Below are 27,665 nucleotides of genomic sequence, written 5' to 3' on the forward strand. Positions count from 1 at the left end.
ACGTCATTTGTCATAACTCATGAAATTTATCTCAATAAAATTTAGTTATATCTCAACAATTCTTTATCGTTTTTAATGTTACAACTAATGACTTTAACGCTCTTCTTTTTTGTTTGTGCACTTTTTTATGTTATTGCAGAAAAAATGAATACATATTCAATTTGAAGTGCAAACTTTCAAAAATAAGCCATTACGTCCCTTTTTCGATTGCATCCTCTTTATTCGACGAAACATAACAAGAATAAATGAATTTCTTCCTTGGGTGACATATAGTCTCCTTGTTAATTTGATTTCCAATTACGTTATAACTTTGTTGTAGCATTTTTCATTCTTATAGTTTTGTTTTGCTTTCAGTATTTAGGCTTTAGAATTTAGGATTCAAACCCACACCGTCATGCAAGAAGTTCAACTCTTTTTTATCACTGTGATAAAGGGCTACTTGCCCATATTGTCTTAATATTTCATCCCTTCAGTTTTATCCCATTCACAAAACAGTTGGAATCACATACATACATATACGTACAAAAAACATGCAACAAAAATTGAAAAAAAATTATTACATGTCTCTGTGGGTTCCTCCTTTTATTGGAGAGATTTTTCGGTACAATTCGGTACACCAAGTGTTTAATACAAGTGGTTGAATTTTTATTTTCAACAACTTGTATTATGACACTTGATGTACCGAGTTGTGTTTCTGAAATATAATAAAATTTCTCCTTTTCTTGGGGTACAGTGTGGGAACCACTCACACTGGTTGCATTTAAGCATGCATTCTGCACACTAGCCACAGAGTCAGAGAGTACAGCTTTCAGAGCAAGTCCCTGAAATACACGAAGTAGCAACCTTCATTTAACTCAAGGCCATTCCAAAACCAAAAGAAATAATCCATCTCTCTCCCTCCCTCTTTCTATCTGTTTCACAACTTTCAAACCAAAACTCTCACTTTCTCTCTCATCAGAAAAATCTCCAGAAGAGAGAGAACAGAAAAAATCCTTCAAGCTTTAAGAACATGGAGTCTAATGGTATCATGGAGCCCACTGTTCTTGATCAGTTCATCCCTAGAAGGTTTTCTTTCTTGAGTTTTTTTTTTCTTCTAGTTTTCTTACCTTTTTTTGTTTGTTTGTAAAGTTTGCAACTTTGAATCTTTTGTTTGTAACACAGAAAGTTTGTGTGTGCGTGTTTTTTTTTTTTTTTTTTTTTTTTAAATAGGTACCAAGTGAAAGTGTTTGAGGTTGCAAAGCGGAAGAACACGATTGCGGTGTTGGAGACGGGAGCTGGGAAGACAATGATAGCTGTGATGCTCATCAAGCACGTTGCTGAGGAGATGATGAGGATCATGCCCTCCTCTGGAGATAAAAAGTTGATCATTTTCTTGGCTCCGACAGTTTATCTTGTCACTCAAGTAAAAACTTTGATTCACTTCTTATTTTTCAGCTATTTTGTGTTTTTGTTTGTTTGTTGAGTACAAAACTGTCCCAACTTTATTCCTCACTTTTAGCTAGATGATCTTCCAAGGAGAACTTAAATGTTTGATAGAAATTTAATTTTTTTCTTCTAATAAAAGTTCTTTTAGCAAAGTGCTTATGATCACGAGTACTTCTTACACAAGTAGTCACAAATGACGCATGCTGGGACTGTTTCAGAATGGGCTAAAAGCGATTTTTGACACTCAGAAGTGCTTCTAACTACGTTTGGTAGAAAAATTTAAAAAATCATTTCTATAATGTTTTTCTAGCTTCTCCAAAAAGCACTATAATTTTCAATGAATTATTTGACGTGTTTCTAATGAAACACTATAAGTGCTTACGAACATAAATGCTTCTAGTAGTCCCAAATGGATCCGATGAAAAAAATTGGAGTTATCATTCAACTGCTGAACCAATTTCAATTTTGTTTGGCAGCAATACAAGGTTATTAAAAATTCCACAACTCTTGAAGTGGAAGAGTACTATGGAGCCAAGGGAGTGGATGAATGGACCCGGAGCTGTTGGGAAACAGAAGCTAATACACATGATGTAAGTTTAATTTTCTTCGATTTTCGAGTAATCGATGCTTAATCAGCTTTTTTTGTACAAATCATTTCCGAGATTTAGAACTAATCACTGATTTATTTTCTTCTTATGCTGTAGATACTGGTCATGACACCACAGGTTCTCTTGGATGCCATGAGGAATGCTTTCTTGAACTTGGAAATGTTTAGCTTGATAATCTTTGACGAATGTCATCGCGCTACCGGCAATCATCCCTATACGAAAATAATGAAGGTAGTGTTGAAGATCAACACCAGCCCAATTGGTGTTTGGATTCTAGAAAAGTCTAGCAAATACAAGCAGCAAGCTTGGAAGGTCGAAGCTTCTAGAAGGCTTTGTCCAACTGCAAATGAACTAGACCATTCTAGTTCAAATTTGCATGATAAAGTCAGGTGTGCATGCATAATAAGCTAGAAGGTTCTAGCAGCTTGTAGTATTGTATGGATATTGCAAAGCCTATGTTGGTGATGGTGCAATGCATGATAAGTAGCTAGAGAGTTCTAGCATGTTTAAAGTCGGCAAACATGCCCTATAAATATGGGTGTGGTGCTAAGCAACCAACCAAGCAAGCTTGTAAGCAAGCAAGCAAGTGAGAGTGAGAAGAAAGAATAGTCTTGTAAGAGTGTGAGTGCTCTAGAGTTTGTCTCTAGAAAGTGAGTGAGTGTCATAGCTTCTCAAGAGTGTCTTTGATAGTTTGTGTTGTAATATTTTGTTTGTGTAATACAAGTAATTTGTTTACTTGTATTGTCTCTCCAACACTTGTGTTAGAGTTGTGTACTCTAAGTTTTTTCCCAACAATTGGTATCAGAGCGGTATGATCAGGGACCGTCTCTATTAAAGCTTTTGAGAATCGTGAGAAGTTTAATACTTCACAAGATTATTCGTTAATCTTGTTCGGCTTATCGAAGTTCTGCCGACACGATGGGAGATCTTCAAGTTGTTGGAGGAATCAAGAAGTTGAACAACAAAAATTACAACACGTGGGCAACGTGTATGGAGTCTTACCTACAAGGCCAAGATCTTTGGGATGTCGTTGGTGGTAATGAAGTTACGCAGCCAGAAGAAGACACCAGCGGCGCTTTGAGGAAGTGGAAGATCAAGGCAGGTAAGACCATGTTCGCCTTAAAAACCACAGTTGAAGATGACATGTTAGAGCACATACGGAAGGCCAAGACACCAAAAGAAGCATGAGACACCTTCGCCACACTCTTTTCAAAGAGGAACGATACAAGACTGCAGCTTCTCGAGAATGAGTTGTTATCAGTGGCCCAAAGGGACATGACGATTGCGCAGTATTTCCACAAGGTAAAGTCTATTTGCCGTGAAATTTCTGAATTAGATCCTAGTGCTGCCATTGTAGAATCTAAGATAAAAAGAATAATTATCCATGGATTGAGACCCGAATATCGAGGCTTCGTTGCCGCTGTACAAGGATGGCCGACCCAACCAGCACTTGTTGAGTTCAAGAATTTGCTTGCCGATCAAGAAGCTTTGGCAAAGCAAATGGGAGGGGTCTCGTTAAAAGGTGAGGAGGAAGCGCTCTACACCAAAAGTAAAGGCAGCTTTAAGCAGCGTGCTGGTGGTGGATCTAAAAGAAATGGTGACAAGGAAAAAGGTCATCAAGGAGGAGGGAGTTCTCGGCCAGGGGGAGCTCCGAAGTATCACTGCAACCGTGGTCAGTCCCAGAATAATAAAAGATTTGAGGGCAAGTGTTACAATTGTGGAAAGAATGGCCACATGGCGAAGGATTGCTGGTTCAAAAGGCCTGCAGAAAGTAACGTCGCCAACTCAGAGAAGAAAATTGAAGATGATTGGGACGTCATTGCGTCTCTAGCCCTGGAGGAAGAATGGGACGGTGAAACATCTATTGCTACAGAGAAGAAAGAGTCAGCTCTCACAGCAACAAGTTTGGAGTCAATTGACTACCAGGATGATTGGATCGTGGATTCAGGCTGCTCAAACCATATGACAGGTGATGAGAAAAAGTTACAAAGTCTGACTGAGTACAAAGGAGGCCGCTTAGTGGTGACGGCTAATGACTCCAGGCTACCGATTGCTCACATCGGTAAAACAGTAATTGAGCCCCGATACAGCACTAACCATGTGCCGCTTCAAGATGTCTACCATGTTCCAGGTATGAAGAAAAATCTGCTTTCAGTGCCGCAACTAACGTCGTTGGGAAATTATGTCTTGTTTGGTCCACGAAATGTGAAGGTGTATCGACACCTCAAGATCTTAGGGACGCCAACAATGGAGGGAGGGCGGCTGCAGTCAGTCTATGTAATGTCAGCAGAAACTGCATACATAGACAAGACAAGGAAGAACGAGACAACATATTTATGGCACATGAGATTGGGACACGTTAGCTATCACAAGCTAAATGTGATGATGAAGAAGTCAATGCTTAAGGGGCTACCTCAGCTTGACGTGAGAACAGACACGGTTTGTGCAGGATGCCAGTATGGTAAAGCACATCAACTACCATACGAAGAGTCGAAGTTTAAAGCGAAAGAGGCGTTGGAGTTAGTTCATTCTGATGTGTTCGGGCCCGTCAAGCAACCATCGATAAGTGGGATGCGGTACATGGTGACGTTCATTGATGACTTCTCGAGGTATGTGTGGGTTTTCTTTATGAAAGAAAAATCTGAAACATTTTCAAAATTTAAAGAGTTTAAGGAGACAATTGAAGGAGAAGTAGGAAAGAAGATCCGTTGCATACGCACAGATAATGGAGGAGAATATACCTCGAATGAGTTTTCCCAGTATCTACAAGAATGTAGAATACGTCACCAGTTCACCTGTGCCAATACGCCACAACAAAATGGCGTAGCGGAAAGAAAGAACCGGCATCTTGCAGAAATATGTCGAAGTATGCTCCATGCCAAGAATGTACCAGGAAGGTTTTGGGCCGAAGCAATGAGAACTGCAAGCTTATGTGATCAACAGGCTTCCTCAACCCAGGTTAGAATTTGTCTCACCCTTTGAGAAACTGTGGGATATGAAACCGACAGTTAGTTACATTCGAGTCTTTGGCTGTGTGTGCTACGTATTTGTTCCAAGTCATTTACTTAGCAAGTTTGACAAGAAGGCAGTCCGATGTATCTTTGTGGGATACGACAGCCAAAGAAAAGGGTGGAAATGTTGTGATCCTATGAATGGAAGGTGTTACACATCACGAGATGTGGTGTTTGATGAAGCATCTTCTTGGTGGTCCTCAGAAAAGGAGGCGTTGCCTGATTCAAGAGAGATAGAAGATAAGTTGCAGTAAAAGATGGGGGAGCAAATTGTTCGAATCCAGTCGAGACCAGATGAGTCTGAAGATTCACTTGATGGTGATGATGTTGAGCAAGCAGTGCCCCAAAACCCTTGCCAAGATGACATATATCAACAACCAGAAGAAGATAGACCTAGTGAAGTGGAAGTATCAACTCCACAATCACAACTAAGGAGGTCAACAAGAATCAGGAAGCAAAATCCTAAATATGCCAACACAGCCATAGAAAAAGAAACAGTTAAACCTGAGTGGCTCAAAGTTGGGAGAAGAGATCACTACAGTCGAGCTAAATCAAGCTTGGAATCTAGTGCCAAAGCGAAGAGATGTGAAACCCATATCATGCAAATGAGTGTTCAAGAAAAAGCTTCGTCGTCAACTCGACATGGAGGAAAGAATGAGCTGGTGTTAAGGGGGAGTGTTGAAGATCAACACCAGCCCAATTGGTGTTTGGATTCTAGAAAAGTCTAGCAAATACAAGCAGCAAGCTTGGAAGGTAGAAGCTTCTAGAAGGCTTTGTCCAGCTGCAAATGAACTAGACCATTCTAGTTCAAATTTGCATGATAAAGTCAGGTGTGCATGCATAATAAGCTAGAAGGTTCTAGCAGCTTGTAGTTTTGTATGGATATTGCAAAGCCTATGTCGGTGATGGTGCAATGCATGATAAGTAGCTAGAGAGTTCTAGCATGTTTAAAGTCGGCAAACATGCCCTATAAATATGGGTGTGGTGCTAAGCAACCAACCAAGCAAGCTTGTAAGCAAGCAAGCAAGTGAGAGTGAGAAGAAAGAATAGTCTTGTAGGAGTGTGAGTGCTCTAGAGTTTGTCTCTAGAAAGTGAGTGAGTGTCATAGCTTCTCAAGAGAGTCTTTGATAGTTTGTGTTGTAATATTTTGTTTGTGTAATACAAGTAATTTGTTTACTTGTATTGTCTCTCCAACACTTGTGTTAGAGTTGTGTACTCTAAGTTTTTTCCCAACAGGTAGTTTACGGATTATAGTTTTAGTATTGGTTTCCTACTTATAATCTTCGATTTTAAGAGTCTGTGGATTGTCTATCAAGTTGACTCCACAATCGTAAGGGGCAACGAGCATCTGCATTATGCAGCGAAACACCATTGATGCAATTACATGCACATACACACATATACATACACAATGTTGATCGCTTGCTCACTAGTGAGTAGGAGATCATGAGTTTACAAAGTAATATGCATGTATAAAAAATTTGTTCAAGTACATCTGAGTGACTACTGTCATGTTTTTGAAGGATTTTTATCACCAATCTGTGAACCGGCCAAAGATTTTTGGGATGACAGCGTCCCCTGTTATAAGAAAAGGTCAGATATTGGTGCTTCATAGCTAGTGAAGTTCTACGGTCTGTTATGCAAAATATTCAAGAGATCTTTTCACACTTCAGGTGTCTCGTCCGCCATGGATTGTGAGGCTCAAATATCTGCACTTGAAAGCATGTTGGACGCTCAGGTATGTTGAGTTTTTTATGTTGTTATTATTCTCCATTATTATTAGACATTTTGTTGTCTAAATCTCTTGTGACGTGCTGAGGCAGGTTTACACTGTAGAAGACCGGACTGAAATTGAAACATTTGTTCCCTCAGCAGTCCACAAATGTAGGTTTTACAAGCAAGCACCATCCGCCTATTCGGATCTGAAGGAAAAGATGGAAGCTTTGCTGTCGAAGGTAGTCCTGCGCCGTATAATTTCTTTCGTTCACAAAGTATGTTAGACTTATGTCTTAGCTACTGTACTTCTGAATACACTGAGAGGTATTTAATTTCATGGACAGTATGCTTCTGAGTTGGAGTTGCAAGAGCAAATGCCAAGTGAGTACCAAGACATCAATGACAAGATAAAGATGTTGCGAAAGAGGTTACACAATGACCACATGAAGATCTTGTACTGCCTTGATGACCTTGGCATTGTATGCGCATATGAGGTACCCTTGTTCTTAGTCGAAACAAAAGAGCAAAAACAGAAGAAAACTAAAATGTGCTAGAAAAATGAAAAGAGGAATGTGATCTGTTTGGTGTTACCACTTTTTATAGGCTGTAAAAGTTTGTCTAGAGAATGTCCCTGATGCCGAAGAAGAGTGCCAATTCTATAGAGAATGTTCTTCGCATTTGAAAATTTTTCTCGATGAAGTCTTGCTTATGATTGCCGGATTTCTTCAACCTGGTATGCCAATCGGTAAGTTTTTTTCTCACATTTCGATTGGTTGCATTGGATTTATACTTATTTCTAATTGATATTACTTCCTTCGCACTGCTTAGGCTGCAAACTTCATGCAAACTTTGAGTCTGACTATACAAAGGCGTGCGATTTGGGTTTCTTATCTCCAAAGTTATACGAACTTCTTCAAATTTTCCAGTCATTTGGGTAAGTAAAACTACTCGTGGCCAAGTCCATATTAATTAATTTTGTTATTAAGTTAATTTATTGAAGTACTTTGCCATTGCAGAACCGGTAGCAAAGTTCAATGCCTCATTTTCGTAGAGCGAATTATTACAGCTAAAGTGATTGAAATATATGTTAAGAAAGTGCGGTGCTCATCTCACTTGACGGTTTCATACGTGACTGGAAGTAACGGATCAGCTGATGCGCTATCACCGAAGCTGCAAAAGGAAACTATGGAATCCTTTTGCTCCGGGAAGGTACCTAATCTTTCACATCATTGATTTCAACTTATACGAAGCTTTGGTGTTAGAAAACCACTTAATCAGTGAAGAAACATTTCTATGATCAGGTCAATCTGTTATTCGCTACGGATGTAGTTGAGGAGGGAATACATGTTGCAAACTGTTCCTGTGTGATTCGTTTTGACTTGCCCAAGACCGTTCGTAGTTATATCCAGTCCCGGGGAAGAGGTCGAAAAAATGACTCCCAATATATCCTAATGCTTGAAAGGTGAAGGCTTCTTTTTGTAGTTTCATATAAAAGTGACTGCAAGTCGACAAAAGATAAATTTTGGAGTTTGAGTTTTGACACATATTTTACAGGAGCAACAAGAAGCAGATAGATCAAATGTTCGACATCATCAGGAGCGAACATTCGATGACGGATACATCTAGAAACAGAGATCCTGAAGTATGCACCTTAAAAGCTTGTTGTTTTGAGGAAACAAAATTGTATCGTGCAAAAGTTACTGGAGCATCAGTTACAACGGATTCGAGTGTCAGTCTTATATATCGATACTGCGACAAGCTCCCGGGAGATAGGTATGGATATTTTGCCTTGTCACTCACAAGTTCTATTGAGCAGTTTTCTGTATTTCCTAACTGGTTGTTACAAAATGCAGGTACTTTACTCCGAAACCAACTTTTGACTTCGGAATTTCTGAAAGGTTGTACCAGTGTAGGATTACATTACCCCCGAATGCAGCTTTTCTAACAACGGTCGGTCCTCTGAGCAGCAACACGCATTTGTCCAAGCAGCTAGTGTGCTTGGAAGCTTGTAAAAAACTCCATGAAATGGGAGCCTTGGATGATCATCTTCTCCCGCTTGTCCAAGAACCTTTAGAAGATGATCTAATTCCAGAAAGAAGAGAATTATCTGCTGGTGCAGGTATGTGTGTGTATAAATTTATAGACCTAATTTTTCGAAAGGGTAACCATTTAGCATTGTTGCTGGTTGGACGTAGACTAGTTCAGCTATATTTATGATTCTAATTCTTTCTAACATTTGAGAGTGAAAATTAGTAACCAATGGCGTTTTTGGTATCGGCATCTCCTTCCCAATCTTTCTTTAACTATGTTCCCCTTGAAGTGCCAACATTTCTGATATCAGTTTTACTTTTGTAAGGAACAACGAAAAGAAAAGAATTACACGGCACAACATCCATCCGGGCATTATGTGGAACTTGGGGAAAAAAACTTGATACTGTTTTTGAGGCCTATAAGTTTGATTTCTCGTGTAGTATCGTTGATGAGACATATTCAGGATTTGTTCTACTAATCGAGTCAAAACTCGATGATGATGTGGGAAATATCGAAATGGATCTTCAACTCGTCTCAAGGATGGTTAAATCTTCTGTCTCTTCATGTGGAAAGTATTATCTGAGTGCAGAACAGGTAAAATTGAATAGTTTCTTCTTCTTATTTAAACCACTTTTTGTAATTCTATGCCGCCTATTTTTTAACCAGGTGACGCAAGCCAAGCGCTTTCAAGAATTTTTCTTCAATGGTGTGTTTGGGAGATTGTTTTTCGGGGGTGAATCAGAAGGGACAACGCGAGAATTTTTACTTCAGACACAAACAAAATCACTCTGGAGTTCAGCATATATGTATTTGCTTTTACCCGTTGACACATTGGACACTTCAAAAGTGAACTGGAGAGGGATCAGTTCTTCGGTTAATGTGGTACAATTTTTGAAGAAACAATACTCCACCCATTCCAAGTGTTTTAATGGTGATCACAGCGAGTTGCCGCTTTCTAGGACTGGTTCATCCATGACAGAGTCGAAGGCTGCAAATCATATCCATTTCGCTAATAGTTCAATTGATGCCGATAATCTCCAAGATATGTTAGTATTGGCTATTCACACAGGACGTATCTATTCTATCATCGAAGTTGTCCGTGGAAAATCTGCTGAAAGTTCTTTAGAGGAAAATGTTGATGATGCATCATCGACATACAGTTATGCTCAGCACTTCAAAACAAAGTAAGCGATATGCAATCCCCATGCTATGTGTTAGATTTATTGATGTTTTTTCTTCAGAACTTGCTCATAGCACGATCATGTTCAGGTATGGGATTTCGCTTATTTATCCCGGACAGCCTTTGCTGCGGTTAAAGCAAAGTCATAATCCGCATAACTTGCTTGGTGCCGAAGGTGTGTGTTGTATGTTAGGAGCTTTGTTTTATAGTTTTCCTCATGTACAGCATAAGCATATTCCTAAATCAGCAGGTGCTTCTTCACAAGACGGTCTAGTAATCAAGGAACAAGCTCATGTTCGTATGCCACCCGAGATCTTAGTCAGTATTGATTTTCAGGTGGATGTTCTACGATCATGTTACTTGCTACCGTCAGTAATGTACCGGCTGGAGTCACTAATGCTTGCTAGCCAGCTCAGAGAAGAGATCAATGGCCAAACTAACAACTTTAAAATATCGAGTTCATTGGTTAGTTCTACTATCTTTAATGTTGATGTAATTTCTTCTTCATCCAACTTTCGTTGAATCATTCAGTACTATAACTGTATCTGATACAAACACTTTGTGTTTAGATTCTGGAAGCACTCACAACACTTAGGTGTTGTGAAGATTTCTCGTTGGAACGTTTGGAGTTGCTCGGAGATTCAGTTCTCAAGTACGCTGTGAGCTCCTACCTTTTTCTCAGATATCCTGAGAAACATGAAGGGCAACTAACTGATCGGCGTACAAGGGTGATATGTAACTCCAACCTGCATAAACTAGGAATCCAACGGAAGATACAGGTATCAAATGCATTCGATATTTCATGCTATAATTTGTTTTCGTAGTAAATATATCAAAGTGTTAGAAGATCCTAAAAACACATGAACTTGCATTGAAGTCTGTAGCTTAGGCATCAAGGTGCTTACACAAAAACAAATCTTTTTTATGTGTTTGACAGGGATATGTACGTGACAGCGCATTTGAACCACGCCGTTGGGCAGCTCCAGGGCAGCGGTCTAGATTCCCTGATCCGTGTAAATGCGGAGTGGACACCTTAGAAGTGCCTTTGGACAGCAGATTTCAAACTGTAGAACCGGTAAAGGTCGGAAAATTCTGCGATAGCGGCCATAGATGGATGAACTCGAAAACCATAGCAGATTGTGTTGAGGCCCTCATAGGAGCCTACTATGTTGGCGGAGGACTGTTTGCTGCACTACATGTAATGAAGTGGCTTGGTATTGATTCTGATTTTGAACCCAAATTAGCCACCGAAGCCATTACGAGGGCTTCCCTCCGATCTTACTACCCAAAACATCAGGACATCGCTGCCTTGGAGTTGAAGCTTGGCTACCAATTTTCGGTTAAAGGTTTGTTACAGGAGGCCATAACACATGCCTCTCAGCAAAAACTAGGTGCTAGCTACTGTTACCAGGTTTGAACTTGATCTTTTCTGCAGATTTTGAGTCCCTTTAGTTTGCTTTGTTTCCAATTTTTTTTCTAGTACACAGAAATTCATACAATAGCTCATTTTTCTACTTACTTGAATAATTTGACAGAGGCTCGAGTTTCTTGGCGACTCCGTGTTGGATGTGCTAATCACACAGTATCTCTATCATAGCCACACAACTATTAATCCGGGGCAGTTGACAGACTTGCGATCAGCTGCTGTTTGTAACGAAAACTTTGCCCGAGCTGCTGTGAGAAGGAAACTTCACCCACATCTTCAACATTGCTCCGGGTTACTTCTGAATCATATCACAGAGTATGAGAAGTTGTGTACTGCTGAAGCTCTCAACACCACCAGCCTACTCGAAGACGTAAAAGGCCCTAAAGTACGCCTCTTAGGCCTTATTCGACTTAAACTTCTAAACGGTTAGCTGCTCTGTGTTAACGTCAAGTTTTGTTAATAACCACGACTTGTTTAATGCAGGCTCTTGGGGACATGGTGGAAAGCATAGCTGGGGCTATATACATGGACAGCAATCTCGATCTTAACAAAGTATGGAGGGTGTTTAAACCGCTATTATCTCCGATCGTGACCCCTTCCACTCTGCAATTACATCCGCTGCGTGAATTGACCGAGTTATGTGGTTCTCTCGGGTACTTTGTGAAAGAAAATTGTACTAAAGAGGATTCATTGGAGCATGTGGAAATGACTTTGCAGCTGGAAGATGGTCTTTTGGTTGGGAATGGGTACGATCGGAGCAAGAAAGCAGCTAAACAGAAAGCAGCTCGTCAACTGTTGAAGGAGCTCCAGGGTTGCCATTCAGTGTTTAAAAGGAGAAAACTTGATCCTGACCGTGTAGATGAGCTCTCTTCCGAAGGCATGGAGATTAAACCCTGCAGCCAACTGAATGATACTCATTCTTCAGAGTCGATCAATCGAATCGAATCACCATATGCAGAGTCGAGAACAGGTCCTACCCCGACCAATTTTGGTCCTAACAAAATCTACAGTCACAACATTGTAACCCCAAGTTTGCAGGGTTAGTGAACAAATGAATCAACCTATTCCGCTGCTCGCGGTTATCGTTATTTTCTCCCATTTTCATTTACATGCTATTCATTCTTGTCTTCAGCTATAGCTCCGATCAGCACGAGGAAAGGAGCAGCTCGGGCTTCTCTCTTTGAGCTGTGTAAGAGAATGCAGTGGCCAATGCCTACATTCAAAACAACAGAGCATAAATCGAGGTGATTCGAATCAACCAAACGGCACTTAATTGTGATCTTTTCCTAGGGGCTAAACTAACTAGTGTCTTCCTCCTGCAGAACTCTAATCGAATTTGGTGAGGGATCTGAAAAGAGAATCGGTTTCAACAGCTACGCATCGGAAATAAGTTTGCAGATACCAAACTATGGGATTGTTGTATGCAGAGGAGATCCTAGAGCTGATAAGAAGAGTTCATATGACTCTGCAGTAGTTGCCCTGCTTTACAAGCTTCAACGACAGGGAAAACTTACAATTGGGTGCTCTTGAGGGGTGGGAAATGGTTGGGTTGGTTAGGTTGGACTTCAACCCATTGGTCAACCCAATAGGCTCGAGGTGGTACTATTGAAACTCATTTCCACCCAAGAAAATGGGCAAACCAACCCACCTGAACAATTCTAAGACAAGGTTGGGTTGGACGGGTTTCGTGGTTTACTTTGTTTCTTATTCCTAAAGTGTGTAGGAGCGATAAATAATCCACAATACATGTCATATTAGACCTAAATTATGTGAATTGTATTGTAGGATCTTTGTTTGTTGCTTGATATTTGAATTTCATTATTTTGAGTAACTACTAGATTTTATGCATGTATCTCTGAAATAAACATATATGTTTAAGAATTGTTTGCTATTCAAGTGGGTGGGTTTCAATCCTGTTATTAATACTTCAACCCAACCCAATTCATCTATTGGACGGGTAGTCAGGTTTCTACGCGAAAATAAATGTTTAAAGCTTACAACCAACCCAACCCAACCGAACTGAACCAACTTCAGTTAGGTTGGTCTGTAAGCCCACTAGAGTGCCCAACCCTAGATAGTTAGCAAATAATATCCAGAATCAATCGACATTGTCGATGTAAACTCTGCTTTAGTAAATTTTGTATTGGTATAAAAATTGAAAAGGTCAAGTATAATAGTGTATCAGTCATAATGAAAAGGGGGAAGAAAGCTATGTACATAAACACCAAGCAGGTTATAAACACGCTTTTCTTCGCTGTGACCCCGATCATCAGCTTTATAGTTTATTCTCTCTACTCTCCCTTGTCTTGATAACTACTATCAATCGCCAACTACAAAAAACACTGGCACGGGAGAAAGAGAATAAAACGAGATGATTGTATCAATGTGCTACGGAAGAGATCAGTCACCTTAAATGACAAACCAATTAAAATTGGCTCAGTACAACTCTGATGTGGTAATATTTGCATTTGTGAGTCAACAGGCATTGTTGGCCGGCAATATCAGTAGGCCCTTGTCTCAAGAAACTGGCCTTCATCTTCCCGGGTCGTGGTTATTACTGTAACTTCTTGGCCAACATGAGTTTGATCCCTGCAATCGAGAAAGCCTGATGTTAGAGGCATATTCATGTTGTGCTAGTAACATAAACGAGTCATATGAATTCCTAGCCAACCGCATACTAGTAAAAAGAGGCTCCAAATTTAACTGCCGTATAAATGACATTTCAATTTATTTCTAAAGGTGATAGGAACTTACTGTTAAGTTGTCCTCCTTTAAACTTTCCAGCGACTCCGCAAGCTCCACTTGTTTTGATGCAGTTGCAAACAATGCCTGAAAGAAAAAATCTAGGATTAGTAGACGACTCTATACGACGGAAACAAGAAACCTTATTGGTACATACTTGAGAATAACCTATGATTACAAGAAAGATGGTTGACTTACTTTCTTTGTCTTCTGTAAGTCGTACTCTATAGATTTAATGCGACTTAAAGATTCGTGAAGCATGTCTTCTTTCTCTTGAGGAATTTTAATAGGTTTGTTTATCAAATTGGTAACCAATGCTTCTAATTGCTGCAGCCTCTGCCAGAGAGGGTCTATATCTGTTCCCTGTGAATACTGTTGTTCCTGAGAGCTTGAATTTTCAACTGGCGGAGATTTGCATGGTGTTTTTAAGCGGCTTTCTGAATAATGTGCTGCAAATATCCTCTCTAACATTGGGAATATGAGACATATGCCTGTAAATACTTTGAGTATGAAGTGAATGGTTAAACTTGCTACATGTGGAATGGATGTCTTCAGCGACCTTGTCGGGGTAAAGTTCATGGGTGAATCACCTGTCACGAACAAGTTAAACTTGAATAAGAAACTTCCAAGTCTGAGGCATGAAAAGCAAGCTGCCACTATGTTACGAGTAAATATAAGCAGCTTGATTAATGACCGACGATCACCTACTTGTTAAACTTGAATTAGCAACTTCCGTTCTTCCCGCAGCACTGCCTGATTCAACTAGGCTGCAGGGAGATGCAGAGTCGGTTGCCCTCTCCTGAGACAAATCAGACAAAATATAGAGGACGAAAGAGTTAGAAATTAATTGATACTTTATCATTTTTGGTCTATGAGGAATTCAAAAATTACATGAAGGGCCAAAATAGTAAGTAATATCTTTAATTTTGGTTTGATATATAGATGCTATTAATAAAATAGCTATTAGAGATGTAGTCAATAGTGAAGTCAAAGGATATGACACCCAAGAAAGAGAACTTCAGAAAATTTACTTCGTCAGATTGAGACTTTGATAGCTGCATGAAGGCAGAAGTACTTGACCTCATTTCTGATCCCGACTCAGCTGCAGATACTATTTCACTATCTGTAGTCTGCAAAGTAAACCCAAGAAATGTGAAATATGATACATGAGTAAAAGGTCATAAAGAACAGTATCTATTGGAGGTTTGACTTCAAGTCACCTTAGAGGTAAGCCGCTTGATTCCAAAATCATCGCCATCAGAAGAACTTTTGATTTTTCTCAAGTACATTGCTTCTCCAATGTGTACCAGCTGCAAACAGAAGTCAAATGAGTATGGAACCGACAAGAAAACCACCTAATATTCGGCCTATTAATTCAAAACTGTTAAATCCACGTGAACCGTACTTTCATTATTTCTGGATCATTCCAGGGTCCCTTCCCAGACCTAAGGCACCCGCCTTCATTTGGACACGAGCAAGTTCCCCCAAGGAAATCCGGAAGTTGACTGTTTAAAGAAAAAGTTGCTGAAATAAGTTTCGAAACACAAACCAAAAAAGTTCCAAATCGAATTAATTTATCAAATGGTAAGAAGTCCCAACCTTGAGTCTATGATTTCCAAAAGCTTGTTTTGAAATCTGTTGCCTAAGACCTGCAGAAGAACTTATTAGTAGTCCATAGGACCTTCAAAATGAAAGTAACAAATGAAAAATATCCACATACATGTATCTTTCCAGTAGTCCTTGGGTCAAGAAACCCTTTTGCTGTGTTCCAAAGTAGCTTGAATCCGTTACCAGCATTTACCACAAACATTTGATTTAACGTCTGGAGAATGAGCTAGTATCAGAAACAAATAAGAACCATTTCATTAAATATTATAAGTTGGTTTTGGATAATATTAAATCCACCTCAGGATAGTTATCGCCATCCATTTTCTGAATGCGCGTCACAAGGTCATGCGCAACCTTGCCAAAGCTCATCCAGTTCTGCATGATAATAATGATAATAAAAAACAGGAAAAAGTATAATTATTGCTAAAAATACACATGATGCATAGAACTGAATAAATCCATTTTTGAGTTAGGAAGTTACCATCCCCTGGACATCAATTATAGCAGTCGTCGAATCTATATGCCTTTTGGCCACAATAGAACATGCCGGGAATTTCTCAGCAAAAGCCTTCTCAAAACCCTGGACATGATACTTTAGAAACCGTTCCACTGTGGTGACATTCATTAGCTTGCCAGGTTCAACTTTTCCAAGTCTTTCAATATAAACAGGCCGTCCTGCCTTGTCTACCCCATGATAAGCATGAGGATAAAAACGCTGAACCTCTTCATATTCACCGTACACGAAATCCTATAAATTTATCATTGTAACACCTCTATTAGAATCCTGAGAATGAAATGAAATGTCTGACAAAACAGGCATTAAAAAGTTCCTCTTGTTTGATATTCTGTAATCTGTACATATTACTGACAAAAGTTTCATTCTTTATCAATGAAAATGGAATAGTAAAAGATATACTGGCATTATTCATGTATCAGTTGTCCTTCGAAGTACTTTTAATAACATTATACCTTCACAATAGATTCTACTCCAAACTCTCTCCTCCAGTTGAGCATTTCGGCCCACATTTGAAGAGATTTATCAATGTCGAACTTCCTCGCCTTCATAAATCTGCATAAACAAAGCCTAGCTGTTAGTAATCGAATCCAAAAAAGCTAAAGGGACAATAAAAAATATACACTATCATTGCAACGAGTCTATCACCTCAGCATTGTATGATAATCATCAAATTGAGCCGGAAGCATATCTTTAGCAACCAATGCCTCGCGAAGCGTAATCACAGCTTCTTCCTCCTCAGCATCGCGAGCATCTTCGATTGAAATCAACGCGTAGCGGCAATTGGCCACACGCTTGCCGCGCTTTCGAAGAGTGTTTGTCAATCTCAAGGAAGCATTTGAAGTTCTTTTCTTAAGAGATCTGCTCCGACGCCTCCGCCTCTCGGCCTCGGAGGTTTCGAAATCAAAAGTTCTGGACTTTTCGTCTTCTTGCAACGAAACTACTTCTCCTAAAATTACATATCAAAATGCAGAAAAATGGAAATTTTGGATCAAAAATAAAATTAAGATCCGATTTTTGTAGAGAATTTCATTGAGCAATTGGAATAATGTACCTGGCATTGCTGCTAATCGAATCAGATAACAGCTGGAGCTCGGATTACATTCTGCATCGAATAAGAACAGCAAAACAGAGAAAATCAAATTTGCAAATAAAATCCGAAATTTCTTAAAAAAAAAAAAAACTCAATAGGTCAAGAAAACGACTAAATCTACCAAGATTTTAGCAAAATCTCCGATAAAACCGGGAAACGGATCGAAAAACAGAATCCAGAAACGAAAATTCAAAGCCGCGAAAAAATGTCAAAATTTCAAGTTTGCATTCGTACCATAAGCTGATCAGGTGATTGAATCGGAAGCGGAACGGCAAACTGCAGGCGAAGCGCATTCGCGGGAACCGAGCGCGCGCGTGGAGGAGAATTTCGGAAAGAATTGAATTGAATTGAATTGAATTGTTTATGCTGCTTCTCTCTCTGTGAAATAACAGGTGATGAAAGAGAGAGGGAGAGAAAGCGAAATGGAGGTTGCTTTCGGATTAAGATGGCATTTTTTTTTCTTAATTGTTTCTCTCTCTAAGCAGCGAACTGTGAGTCTGAAGACAAAGAGGCAGAGGAGAGAGAGCGAGAGAAAGAGAGCTGAGACAACAGAAGGAACGTAGCGGAAGCGCAGAGGAAGAGAGAGAGGCATGTCGTTGTCAATAGCGTTAGTTGAACAAGACGTAGCGTACACCGGGCCGTTTAACTCCGTCATCTGTTTTTTTTTTTTATTTTTTTTGACAAACATAAGTGAACTTAACCTCAAAATATGATTTCAATAATATGGTTCAAATTCACCTTTAGTTATAATTAAACTTAAGAACTCTCATTTTCAAGTCAAGATGAATAATTTATAAGTAAAGATGAATATCAATATACTGTGCAGTCATCTGCTTCTTTTCAGTTTTTACATTTTTTTTTCCTTTCAATTCACAGTTATTTCTTTAATACAATTTTCAATTTTTTTTCGTCACTTAGTACTATGACTAAGTAATAAAGACTTATAATTTTGGTAATATTTTTTTTACATACGATAGTATAGTTTACACTAAATTTAACTAAATTGCATGAAAAAGAATTTAAACTTGAATGAATAGGTGAGAACACATTACTCTAATCTAGACTCATGTTGCAATTTTAGTAATTTGTTAAGGTAAGTACGATTTTAATAATTGCCAAAATACGATTTCGGTATTTTCGTAAAATTCCACTTTGGTACATGTAGTCTCAACTCAAAATTTTTAATTTTGTAGATTGTCAATTTAAGAATAATTTAATTTTGTCACCTTTTTAATAAAACCAGCACGGAAAGAAGCATATATGCGTTGGCGTGGCAGTGTTAAATTTTAAAAAAGAAATTTACTGAAGTGTCACATATATCATTTATGAGCTAATTATCCCAATAAAAACGACATAATTAAGTTTTGTTCTCTTTTTATACAAGAGATATTTAATTTAACATAAATAAATTCATGTCTGCAATTAAGTGGTAACTCTTAAATTGCTCCAAATAATTTAACAAAACTGTAAGGGTCGAAGAAGAACTTTTTTTTTTTTTTTTTTTTCGAATTCCAACAATTTAAAATTGTTTAATTTTTCCAACTTTTTTTTTTAAGCAAACGATATTATTTACACTAAAGATGAGGGGAATGAGCTTAGCCTTACAATGAGCTAATAATAATGTGGTTCAAATTCACCTTTGGCAAGAATTGAATCTAAAACCACTTACAAATAAAGAGAAATATTACTAGACCGTAGCACACTAGTATTAAGTGGAAATTTTTTCAACTTTTAACTGTTGGAGAAGAACTTTTTTCTGTCTTGGGGCACGTTTTATTAATTTCTGCCTTCACAAATTCAATATTGATTTTTGCAAAACAGTTAATATTTTATTTCTGGAAATGTTTTCCCAAATAAGTTGGTCTTTGTTTGTTTGAAGTGTTAGGGTACTAAAATCTTTTAGGATTATTTTGGTTGGGTTGTATCATTTTTCTTTGATTGTTCATTTGCATTTGTTTTGCCTTTTTAGCCAATATCGTCTTTGAGATTGGCATTCTTCATTTTGGTCCTTAAAATTTAAAATCAATTGACATAGTCCATGAGTTTGACCACTATCAATCATTTTAGTCATTTCGTGAAATATTCTTTAAAACAATGACCAAAATGATAGAAATACTCTCAGCTTAATCAAAAATAGACCAAAATAATTTTTAAAAACTGAGGGTATTTTTTTCTATTTTATCCTTATTTAATGGAGATTTTTTATGGAATGATTAAAATGATTGATGATGGACAAACTCAAAAACCAAAAAGAGAAGTTATGCAAATCTCAGAGATCATTTTAGCTAAAAACTTTTTAGGATCATTAGTTCATTTGTTGTTTTACATTCTTTTGATGATTGAGTATCAACTAGTACTTGTTTAGAGCAATTTCCTTTCTATTTACTTAGTTTCTTTCTTTGGTGTTGCTTCTTTTCCAGAGATTTTATAGACTTTATTCAAGATGTCTTGGATTTTGAAGTTCGGATTAATGTTCAAGGTCTCTTAATAATTTGCTGTGATTTGGAATTGACATTGAGGATTTCGTTAATAGTGCCACTGTTATGGAGGTGATAGCGGTGGTGAAAGGCAATGTTAAGGTTGGTTCATGTTGAACATAAAAATTGCGTGGCGCTCTTTTTTTCTTATCATGAAGTTTTGTTCCAAGTGATTTTCTTCCAAAAAGATTTTTTATTGAGATCCACATCATCAGCCTTCATAACTTAACTTGATGTCTTCTCTCTTGGAAGTTAGTTGCAATGATATTTGTAAGACTTCCTTGTTTTGGTTTTATGCCTTGATGTTAATCGAGCAGCGTATTTTTTAATTAAAATGTAACTTTAGTTCATGATATTCATGTTTGATTTTAGATAGACTTTACAATCTTAAAGCATCTCCAAAGGAGATGTCAAAAAGTTCACATCAGCAATAACGGTAATAAAAGACATCATTAGTGTTTTCCAACCGAAATGCCAATTCCTATGTGGCATGGCATGGAAAGGCAGCAGAGGAAGTTGCTGTCAATTTGACAGCAGCTTCAAATATATTTTTAGTAATTAATAAATGCTTTTCATATTTTTATACTTATCTTTTTTTTTTTCAAATACTAATTACAACTATAAAAAGTAAATAACATAATAAATAATAGTTTAAATTTGAAATATTGGTTGGAGGACAAAATTTATAAAAATATCAATGTGTCACATAAGCTTTCAAATTTAAATTTTGTGTTTAAACTTTAATATCTCATTTGGAGACGGTCTTATGCACTATTTTACTATCAAAGTGGTGGAGAGGAGTGTTGCTCTTGCACTAGGTGCGGGTTTGAACCTCATATGCTCTCTAATCTAACATTTAATATAACAAATTTATCACATGACAGAAAAAGTTTAAAGTATCTTATTCAATAAAAAAAAAAACTTAATATTACGGTCTCGTGGTATTCATCTTTACTTGGAAGTGAGAGGTCTTAGGTTCGAATCTTGTGGATGACGAATCGATATCAAATTAGGTTGCCTATTGTTTGGCTTAGCCGAACTCTCCCTTCCCCGAGTGTAAAAATATTGATGTACTAACCAAAAAAAAAAAAAAAAAAAAAAAAAAAAAAAAAAAAAAAACTAAAAAACTAAAAACATTGTTTAAAATTTATTTTATATTTGGCCATAAAGAAACCTTTATTTACTTGAATCTACCCTTTTTAATTTATTGTTTGTTGGCGCCGTTTGTTAACGGGAGACGGAGTATGCGGGTGTGATTAGATGCTGTAGAGTTTACGCTACGCATGAGGAGGCGGAGTTTCGGCGTCGGCGTGAAGTATTTGTGTGGGAGCCACGTCATCGTCCAAGTGATATGTGACACGTGGAGAGGCGTCGGTGATCTCAGTTTCTTCAAAATTGGATGCTGATTCGAGAGAATCAGATGCGACGCTTTGGGGGTTGGGGCGGGAACAAAGGCAAGGTCGGCCTCCAGTGCCTGCCTACCTGCAACGCACACCACCCTCTCAACGCTCAACTCTCAACTTTTTTGTTCGGTCAATTGCGTAATAAAGTTCCCTTTATGCAAATTTGATTCTGTTTTCATGGAATATTTGTGCATGCTTACTTGTACTTTTACGTCATTACAATTTCAGTTACATTTTTTTTTTAATATTTTATAACTTCACTTTCACGATAATTTGCATCTTTGTTCAATTTTATTCGCCTTTTTGTTTAATAATGTAATTTTTCTACAATAATTCAAACTACTCGATAATACGGGCTATGAGCGGTCATGATTGAGGAAATATTATTTGTTGAATAATGTTAGGGAAACTAAATTTTTTAAACTAAATTTGCAAAAAATTTAATTGTTGTTGGAATTGGTCCAGTTTTTTTTTTTTTTTTTTTCAACTTTAATAATTAAATTTAATTTCTTGATTTATGCATCTTTACTCAAAGTTTTAATTTAAATATTTTAATATGAAAATCTAACCACTTTCATGGAAATAATTAAAAGAAAATTTACATGCCATACATTTAACCTGTGACAGAGGTATCTATGAAAAATAAATACAAATTAATCTACCTATCATCCATGAAAATAGTTCAAAGATATTTCATCTTCCATACACTTATAAATCGATACCATATAGGTTGATATATATAGTCCCAAGAACATAGATTAGTTAACACGATTAACTTATGATGGAGGTAGAAATAAAAAATTGAGAAACAATATTTAATTCTAAAATTGTGTAAAAGATAAACCTATAAATAAGGGACGGCATTTATTGCAATTAAAAAAAGCTAATGTGGATAATGAATGAATGGGCGTAACCCAACAATGTGAACTAAACCCAATAATGACTCACAAAATTAGACTTATATTAAGTTTACTCTTCTTCTTTTAGGTTTTCCGTATACTACCACAACAAAGACATCGATGAGTTTTCTGCCCCTGCAGAGATGGAGAGATAGAAATTTTGAGAATTAAGGAAAAAGTCACGGCAAGATGAGCTTTTTTCCATATACCACTATTACTAATTCACAAGCATTAAGGATGATAATCTCAACCAAGCGTTCCCAATTTCAACTCATTAGAGTGATTGTGATACACGTACTTGATGATTTGTGGAATTATCAATTTTATCACTCATCATCTTATAATCCAACATCTACTAAGAATACAAAGATTGCACCTTTTGAATTAAAAAAAGTTAGCTTTCGTTTGTCGGGTTAATAAAGAAAGTATCATATGCGTAGCCTTTCCACTTTTGAAATTCTAGAAACTCTCTTTCTTTTTTTAACAAAAGAAACTCTTTTTTTTTACTAGTTTAACATTGGTCACGTGGGTTTAAATCATCTGCACTCGAAATTTTTTATGGTTTCTTTGTGACCTATCTATTTAAGTTATACGTATTCTTTTGATTTAACTTATCTTTAGTTTTTGATTTGTTTTATTAAGAAGATTAAATAAATGGTTAGATGTCAATAAATGAAAAAGGCCGCAAAGAGTTCTGGAAGCAAATTATTATATCTTGAAAAATACCTAACGCATAAAAAAATTAAATGACCTAATAAGGTTGATGTCACATGGTACATGGAGACAAGGAGTACAATGCCACGCTAGTTTCATGGGTGGAAACCAAAGGAGGCCGTGCATGCGACACCAAAGGGTGCCAAAATTTTCTAATTTATAAATCTTTTGTTTGGATACCAAATTAGGTCGTATCACAATTGTCATATTTTTTATATTTCATCTTTCTCCTTGTTAAGAGAAAATTAGAACAAAGAATTCCTAAAATTTGGTCAATTAGAATTATGATCCTTAAACTTATCATAATATGAAACAATAGTCTTTTAGACTAATTTTAACACCGTTGAAAATTTCACTCAAGATAAGGGATTTAAAGAGTAGAAAACTGAGTGAAAGTTCTAATAGAATTATTCAAAATGACTGTTGCTCCATAATGTAACAAGTTCAAAGACTAATACTCAAGAGTTTTAGTTTAAAGACCATAGTTCATACTGAAGTTCATGAACTATTGCTCCAATTATCTATACCTAATATCTCGAAACTCCAATGAACATGTAGCTTAAGTGGCTAAGAATTCTGTTGCTGCACCCAAGACTTGTTTGTTTACCCTCTCCCCAATTTTTTGTTATGAAAAATACTCTCATTGAAACCCAAGTTGCCGGCGAAAAAAGCAAGTTCTTTGACAGGATCATTGCTCCGAAGATTCTGATTCATTTTGTTTTAACCTAGTTTGAGTCAAGTCAAGGAATCAAGGGTGGCAACCCATATGAGACTCAGAAGGAGTTGTCCATTTGGATTGTCAAACTTTGTCTACATTCGTTTCTTTACAAATACTTCGATTTATCACGGGTCCAACTATTGAGAAAGACGAGACTCGAACTCTGAGCATGAGCGTGGATTAAGTATTTTCTACCACTTGAGTTACAAGCCTCCGAAAATTTCTCCGAATAAAGAAAGATACACCGTTAGTAGGAAACTTTAGCGAAATCGAAAATTAAGATGAAAATGAAATGAGAAAAATGAGAAGAACATGAGAAACTAAAGGTACAATCGTTGCATCCATCTGCAACCTTCAAGCCCATAAGCCTTTGGACCATGGGCTAAGATTTGGGGGATATTTTGTTTTCTCCATCATTTGCCAAAGGAAAAAGGTGGGACAGATCACTGGAGGAACATGGTTGTGAACCCTTTTTGTTTTGTTTTCTAAATTCAAAATTTAATACACAAAACACAGAAGTTATCTAGAGCAGGCAACTGACAGCTACAATCTAACTAACGAGTATAGTGGGAATATACAACTCACTGACAGATTCCTTCCGACCATAGATCAAATATAAAAGGACTTGAAGCATCAACATTCCGTTATTAATCCGGGAATTAGCGTACAATCTTACATGCTTTAGGAACTTGTAGCTTCGAGTGCCTCCGAGGACGTACTTTGGCAGCTTCTTTTTTTCGAACTCACCTGAAAGTGAGAACATTACGTTGTCATTCGGAGAACATAGCAATGGAAATGAAAGCATTATCGTTATATAAGCCTATAACATGGTCCTTTCTGTACTTCCCTTCTTTCATGTTTCTCTGTGAGTTCTCGTTTGCGCTTGTGAGTGTTAGTGTTATAATTAAAATCCCTCCTCCCCACAATAAAGTGGTAAGCATTCATTGGTTTTGTCTCAGGTCTAATGACTCCACTGCATCGTTGCATCTTTCAATTTTTGACAGGTGGTGATTCTATCTTTGTATATGTTAATAAGGGTAGAATAGAAGCAAACCATGTTGCTTCCGCGATGAAGAAATCAAAGTTACAGTACAAATAATGATCTTTGCAGCACAAGACATGGATGATTTTCACAAAAATATGCAATAAGAAGTTGTAACAATGTAAAAATGCAATTAGGAAGTACAAGGATTCACCTTAGAAGACAAAGGAGGTAAAGAAGCCTGGCACGCAGGATCTCTTATCCGCTGAATCTTGCAGAGTGGGTTCCGATCTCCTCCAAACATTTTGATGGGGTTTTTTGCCTCTCCCCATGTTCAGAAGAGGAAGTCAACTTCTCTTTTCTCTCTTCTAGAATCTGTAGCTTTTCCATTAGCAATTCAACCTCAGTGTCAATCTTCGACCTTTCACTATTTACTGTGGACAATGAGTTCTTCATTGAGTCTATCACCAAGGTTTTGCATCGGGAGCTATCCAACATTGGTAACCCACAATGCATATCCAAAGAACTTGGAATGAATGGTTCAGTATCCACCTGGCTTGTACTTGGAAAACCTTGTAATAACTCACTGCAACTGACCCCCGCAGCGCCAAATGTATGAGAGAAATCTTGGGATCCATCCAATGCAGTATAAAGTGATGATCTACCTTCTTCTTTCCAAAGTTCAGTTTTACCATCAACGACATGAACATCATAAACAGCTGGCTCAATATCAAGCATTGAACCATGCAAATTCCTCTGAAGATCCCCATCACTCTGTGGCACTTCTTCATCACAATGTAAGTTTTCCTCGGTACCAATATGAGCTTGGGCTGCTTCAGTAGTCATTTCTTGGCACATTACATTATCCATGTGTACTTTTTCTCCCCTTTCTGAAAGTACACATTTCTCAAGTGAATCATGTTCATTAGGATGGATTTGTTTTTCAACAAATGAAGCCTCATACTGAGAAGTACTATTTGCAATATTTTCGATTGCCGTACAGTTGGATTTACTATCAGCAGTCTGCTTTAGCATCAGTTGTGCATCTGTATTTGGATCAAGTGAAGGTGAAGGCGTTTTTCCCGGTTCACACAACATATCACTCAAAGCAGCATCAGACCGTTCATTTCCTAAGATGCTCATCTGCCTATACGATTCAACTTCCTTCTCCAAAAAATGGTTCTCCATCTCCCTCCTAAGAAGAATCTCTTTCAGAGCATCCATCTCCTCTTCATCATAAACAAATTTTTCTTCGATCATCCTTTGGTACTGCCTCACTTCCATTTCTATTGATGCTTTATCCTTTTGCAGACGGGCTATCATGGCCATCGCTTCATCAGCAGCACTTGCAGCAGCAGCTCGCTCTTTCTCTAGCTCTAGATAAAGAGTAGCACAAGCAGCTTTCTCTTTTTCCAGTGCTTCTTCCAACACCCTGAGTTTATCAGTTTCATTTCCAACAACGGGATCCTTTTCTTGTGTGTTACTAACATCCACGTCCTTACTCGCATCAAATAATCCACTCAATTCAGAACTTTGGCACATACTTTCAGCCACATCATCTCCAGTTGATACTTTCACATAATCTAAAATGAAAGAAATCCGCAAAAGTGAGCAAACATCATTACCAATACAGTAAAACAACAAGTTCATATGCAACCAATTCTAGTTTTAAAAGATTTTCGAAACTACAATTGCGATAAATTTGATTCACACTACATTCTAATAGATATATAAATCCACACATTAAAGAAAACAAGTTCCTCTAATACCAAAAACATGAAATTAAGTACTGAAAACAACCAAACAAGTTTAGATATTCCTCACTCACCTTCTCTACCAGCTATGGCAATTGAGCTTTCACCCGACATCTCTCTTGTATCTCTGTCATCGCAAGGAAAGGGGAATATGCGAGCAACCAACCTTGAACTATCACTTGGATAGTAAGAAGAAAGCCTTCCGTATTCAGGAGCCGCTCTCCTAGAACGCCTAATTCCAGCCCTTTTCTTGAGAGTCATTACCCTCTTCCCCTTAGCATCATACCCACTTTCCCTATCAACCAGGTTTTGCAATCTGGGACTCGAAAACGGACTAGAATCCGCTTCACCTTCCAACTCATGGACTCCATTCTCACAATTCACATCTCTGATCAGTTTCCTATTCAAGTTGCATCTTTGATCCGGAGACCAAATAACATCAAAAGGGAACCTGCTCTTCACCAGCTTGTGAACATCGTGGATCGTCCCAACAGGCCGGTCAATAAGCAACTTATGCAAGCAAAGATCACGGTTTCGATACCCGAAAACCCCATTACAAGGACAGGGCAAATAAACCCAAAAAATCCTCAACCACTTCGAAGCGAAAAACATGAAAGCAGACACACACAGCAGGAAATACGCCAAACCCAGGTCGAGAAAAGCTCGTATAAGACCAGCAAGGGTCCATGGCTGAACTTCTTGGCAAGCAAAAGACATCCCCCTTCAAAGTAATCAAAATTTTGGGATTTCACAAAATTGTTGAAGAATCATAAAGTCTGCTGATTTGGGTACAACGAATTTACCAAACCAAATCATCTGAGAATATTTTGCTGAGTTGGGTGCAAAGAATTCACCAAACCAAAAGCTACCCGGTTGGGAAAATATTAAAAGAGAAAAAGCTGCAACATCATCATTACAGAACCCTTGGAAGTAAAAAAATTAATAATTCAAAAGATTCTCTAGAAATTGTGACGGAGATAATCATTTCCTGCACCACTAGAATTCTCCAAGTAATGAATGAATCCAACTAGGTACAAGTCAATGACGCACACAATACTTAGTCCATAAGGAAGATGAATTAAATTAAAAATAAAAAGAAAAAATAGTAGAAAAAAAAAAGTAAAAATCTCAACTTTGACAGGAAATTGGTAACTCAGAGAGCTGAAAGAGAAAACCCAGCAAGGGTATGGGGAGATCGTGATGGGTTTGGACCTTTGAGCCACGAGGTCGGAGAAACTTCGCAGGGTTTTGGAAAGAGACGGGCTTTTCAATTGGGGAAGAAGAAAGTATATCGGCAAGTATTTCTGTAAGTATTAGCTGACTGCTGTTGACATTGACGGAATCACCGTCGTCATCTATTAAGT

At 37.7% G+C, this 27,665-nt stretch overlaps 3 protein-coding genes across 3 annotated transcripts; 1 reads left to right on the forward strand and 2 right to left on the reverse strand.

Moving 5' to 3' along the window:
* Window positions 1-1,009: 1,009 nt before the first annotated feature.
* Window positions 1,010-13,126, forward strand: LOC137728768 (endoribonuclease Dicer homolog 3a-like). Its single transcript, XM_068467526.1, has 24 exons — window positions 1,010-1,065; window positions 1,210-1,402; window positions 1,902-2,015; window positions 2,130-2,264; window positions 6,568-6,637; window positions 6,718-6,782; window positions 6,868-6,999; window positions 7,105-7,254; window positions 7,364-7,493; window positions 7,589-7,694; window positions 7,777-7,969; window positions 8,062-8,222; window positions 8,315-8,533; window positions 8,614-8,879; window positions 9,117-9,385; window positions 9,458-9,975; window positions 10,061-10,146; window positions 10,222-10,436; window positions 10,541-10,750; window positions 10,909-11,382; window positions 11,507-11,782; window positions 11,881-12,436; window positions 12,530-12,641; window positions 12,720-13,126. The coding sequence occupies exons 1-24, from the start codon at window positions 1,010-1,012 to the stop codon at window positions 12,925-12,927; spliced, it is 4,914 nt and encodes a 1,637-aa protein (XP_068323627.1). The 3' UTR covers window positions 12,928-13,126.
* Window positions 13,127-13,514: 388 nt separating this feature from the next.
* Window positions 13,515-17,883, reverse strand: LOC137728769 (phosphatidylinositol/phosphatidylcholine transfer protein SFH9-like). Its single transcript, XM_068467527.1, has 15 exons — window positions 17,589-17,883; window positions 17,316-17,366; window positions 16,910-17,210; window positions 16,717-16,816; window positions 16,229-16,495; window positions 16,045-16,122; window positions 15,860-15,961; window positions 15,739-15,788; window positions 15,545-15,644; window positions 15,360-15,449; window positions 15,171-15,269; window positions 14,848-14,938; window positions 14,338-14,729; window positions 14,152-14,226; window positions 13,515-13,986 (listed from the first exon to the last, which is right to left on the reverse strand). The coding sequence occupies exons 2-15, from the start codon at window positions 17,320-17,322 to the stop codon at window positions 13,930-13,932; spliced, it is 1,809 nt and encodes a 602-aa protein (XP_068323628.1). The 5' UTR covers window positions 17,323-17,366; window positions 17,589-17,883; the 3' UTR covers window positions 13,515-13,929.
* Window positions 17,884-24,012: 6,129 nt separating this feature from the next.
* LOC137728858 (uncharacterized) lies at window positions 24,013-27,645 on the reverse strand. Its single transcript, XM_068467643.1, has 3 exons — window positions 26,376-27,645; window positions 24,762-26,130; window positions 24,013-24,312 (listed from the first exon to the last, which is right to left on the reverse strand). Exons 1-2 carry the CDS (start codon window positions 27,016-27,018, stop codon window positions 24,806-24,808), a joined length of 1,968 nt encoding a protein of 655 aa, XP_068323744.1. The 5' UTR covers window positions 27,019-27,645; the 3' UTR covers window positions 24,013-24,312; window positions 24,762-24,805.
* Window positions 27,646-27,665: the final 20 nt, after the last annotated feature.

The sequence above is a fragment of the Pyrus communis genome, chromosome 3 (assembly GCF_963583255.1).
Source record: "Pyrus communis chromosome 3, drPyrComm1.1, whole genome shotgun sequence".
NCBI lineage: Eukaryota > Viridiplantae > Streptophyta > Magnoliopsida > Rosales > Rosaceae > Pyrus > Pyrus communis.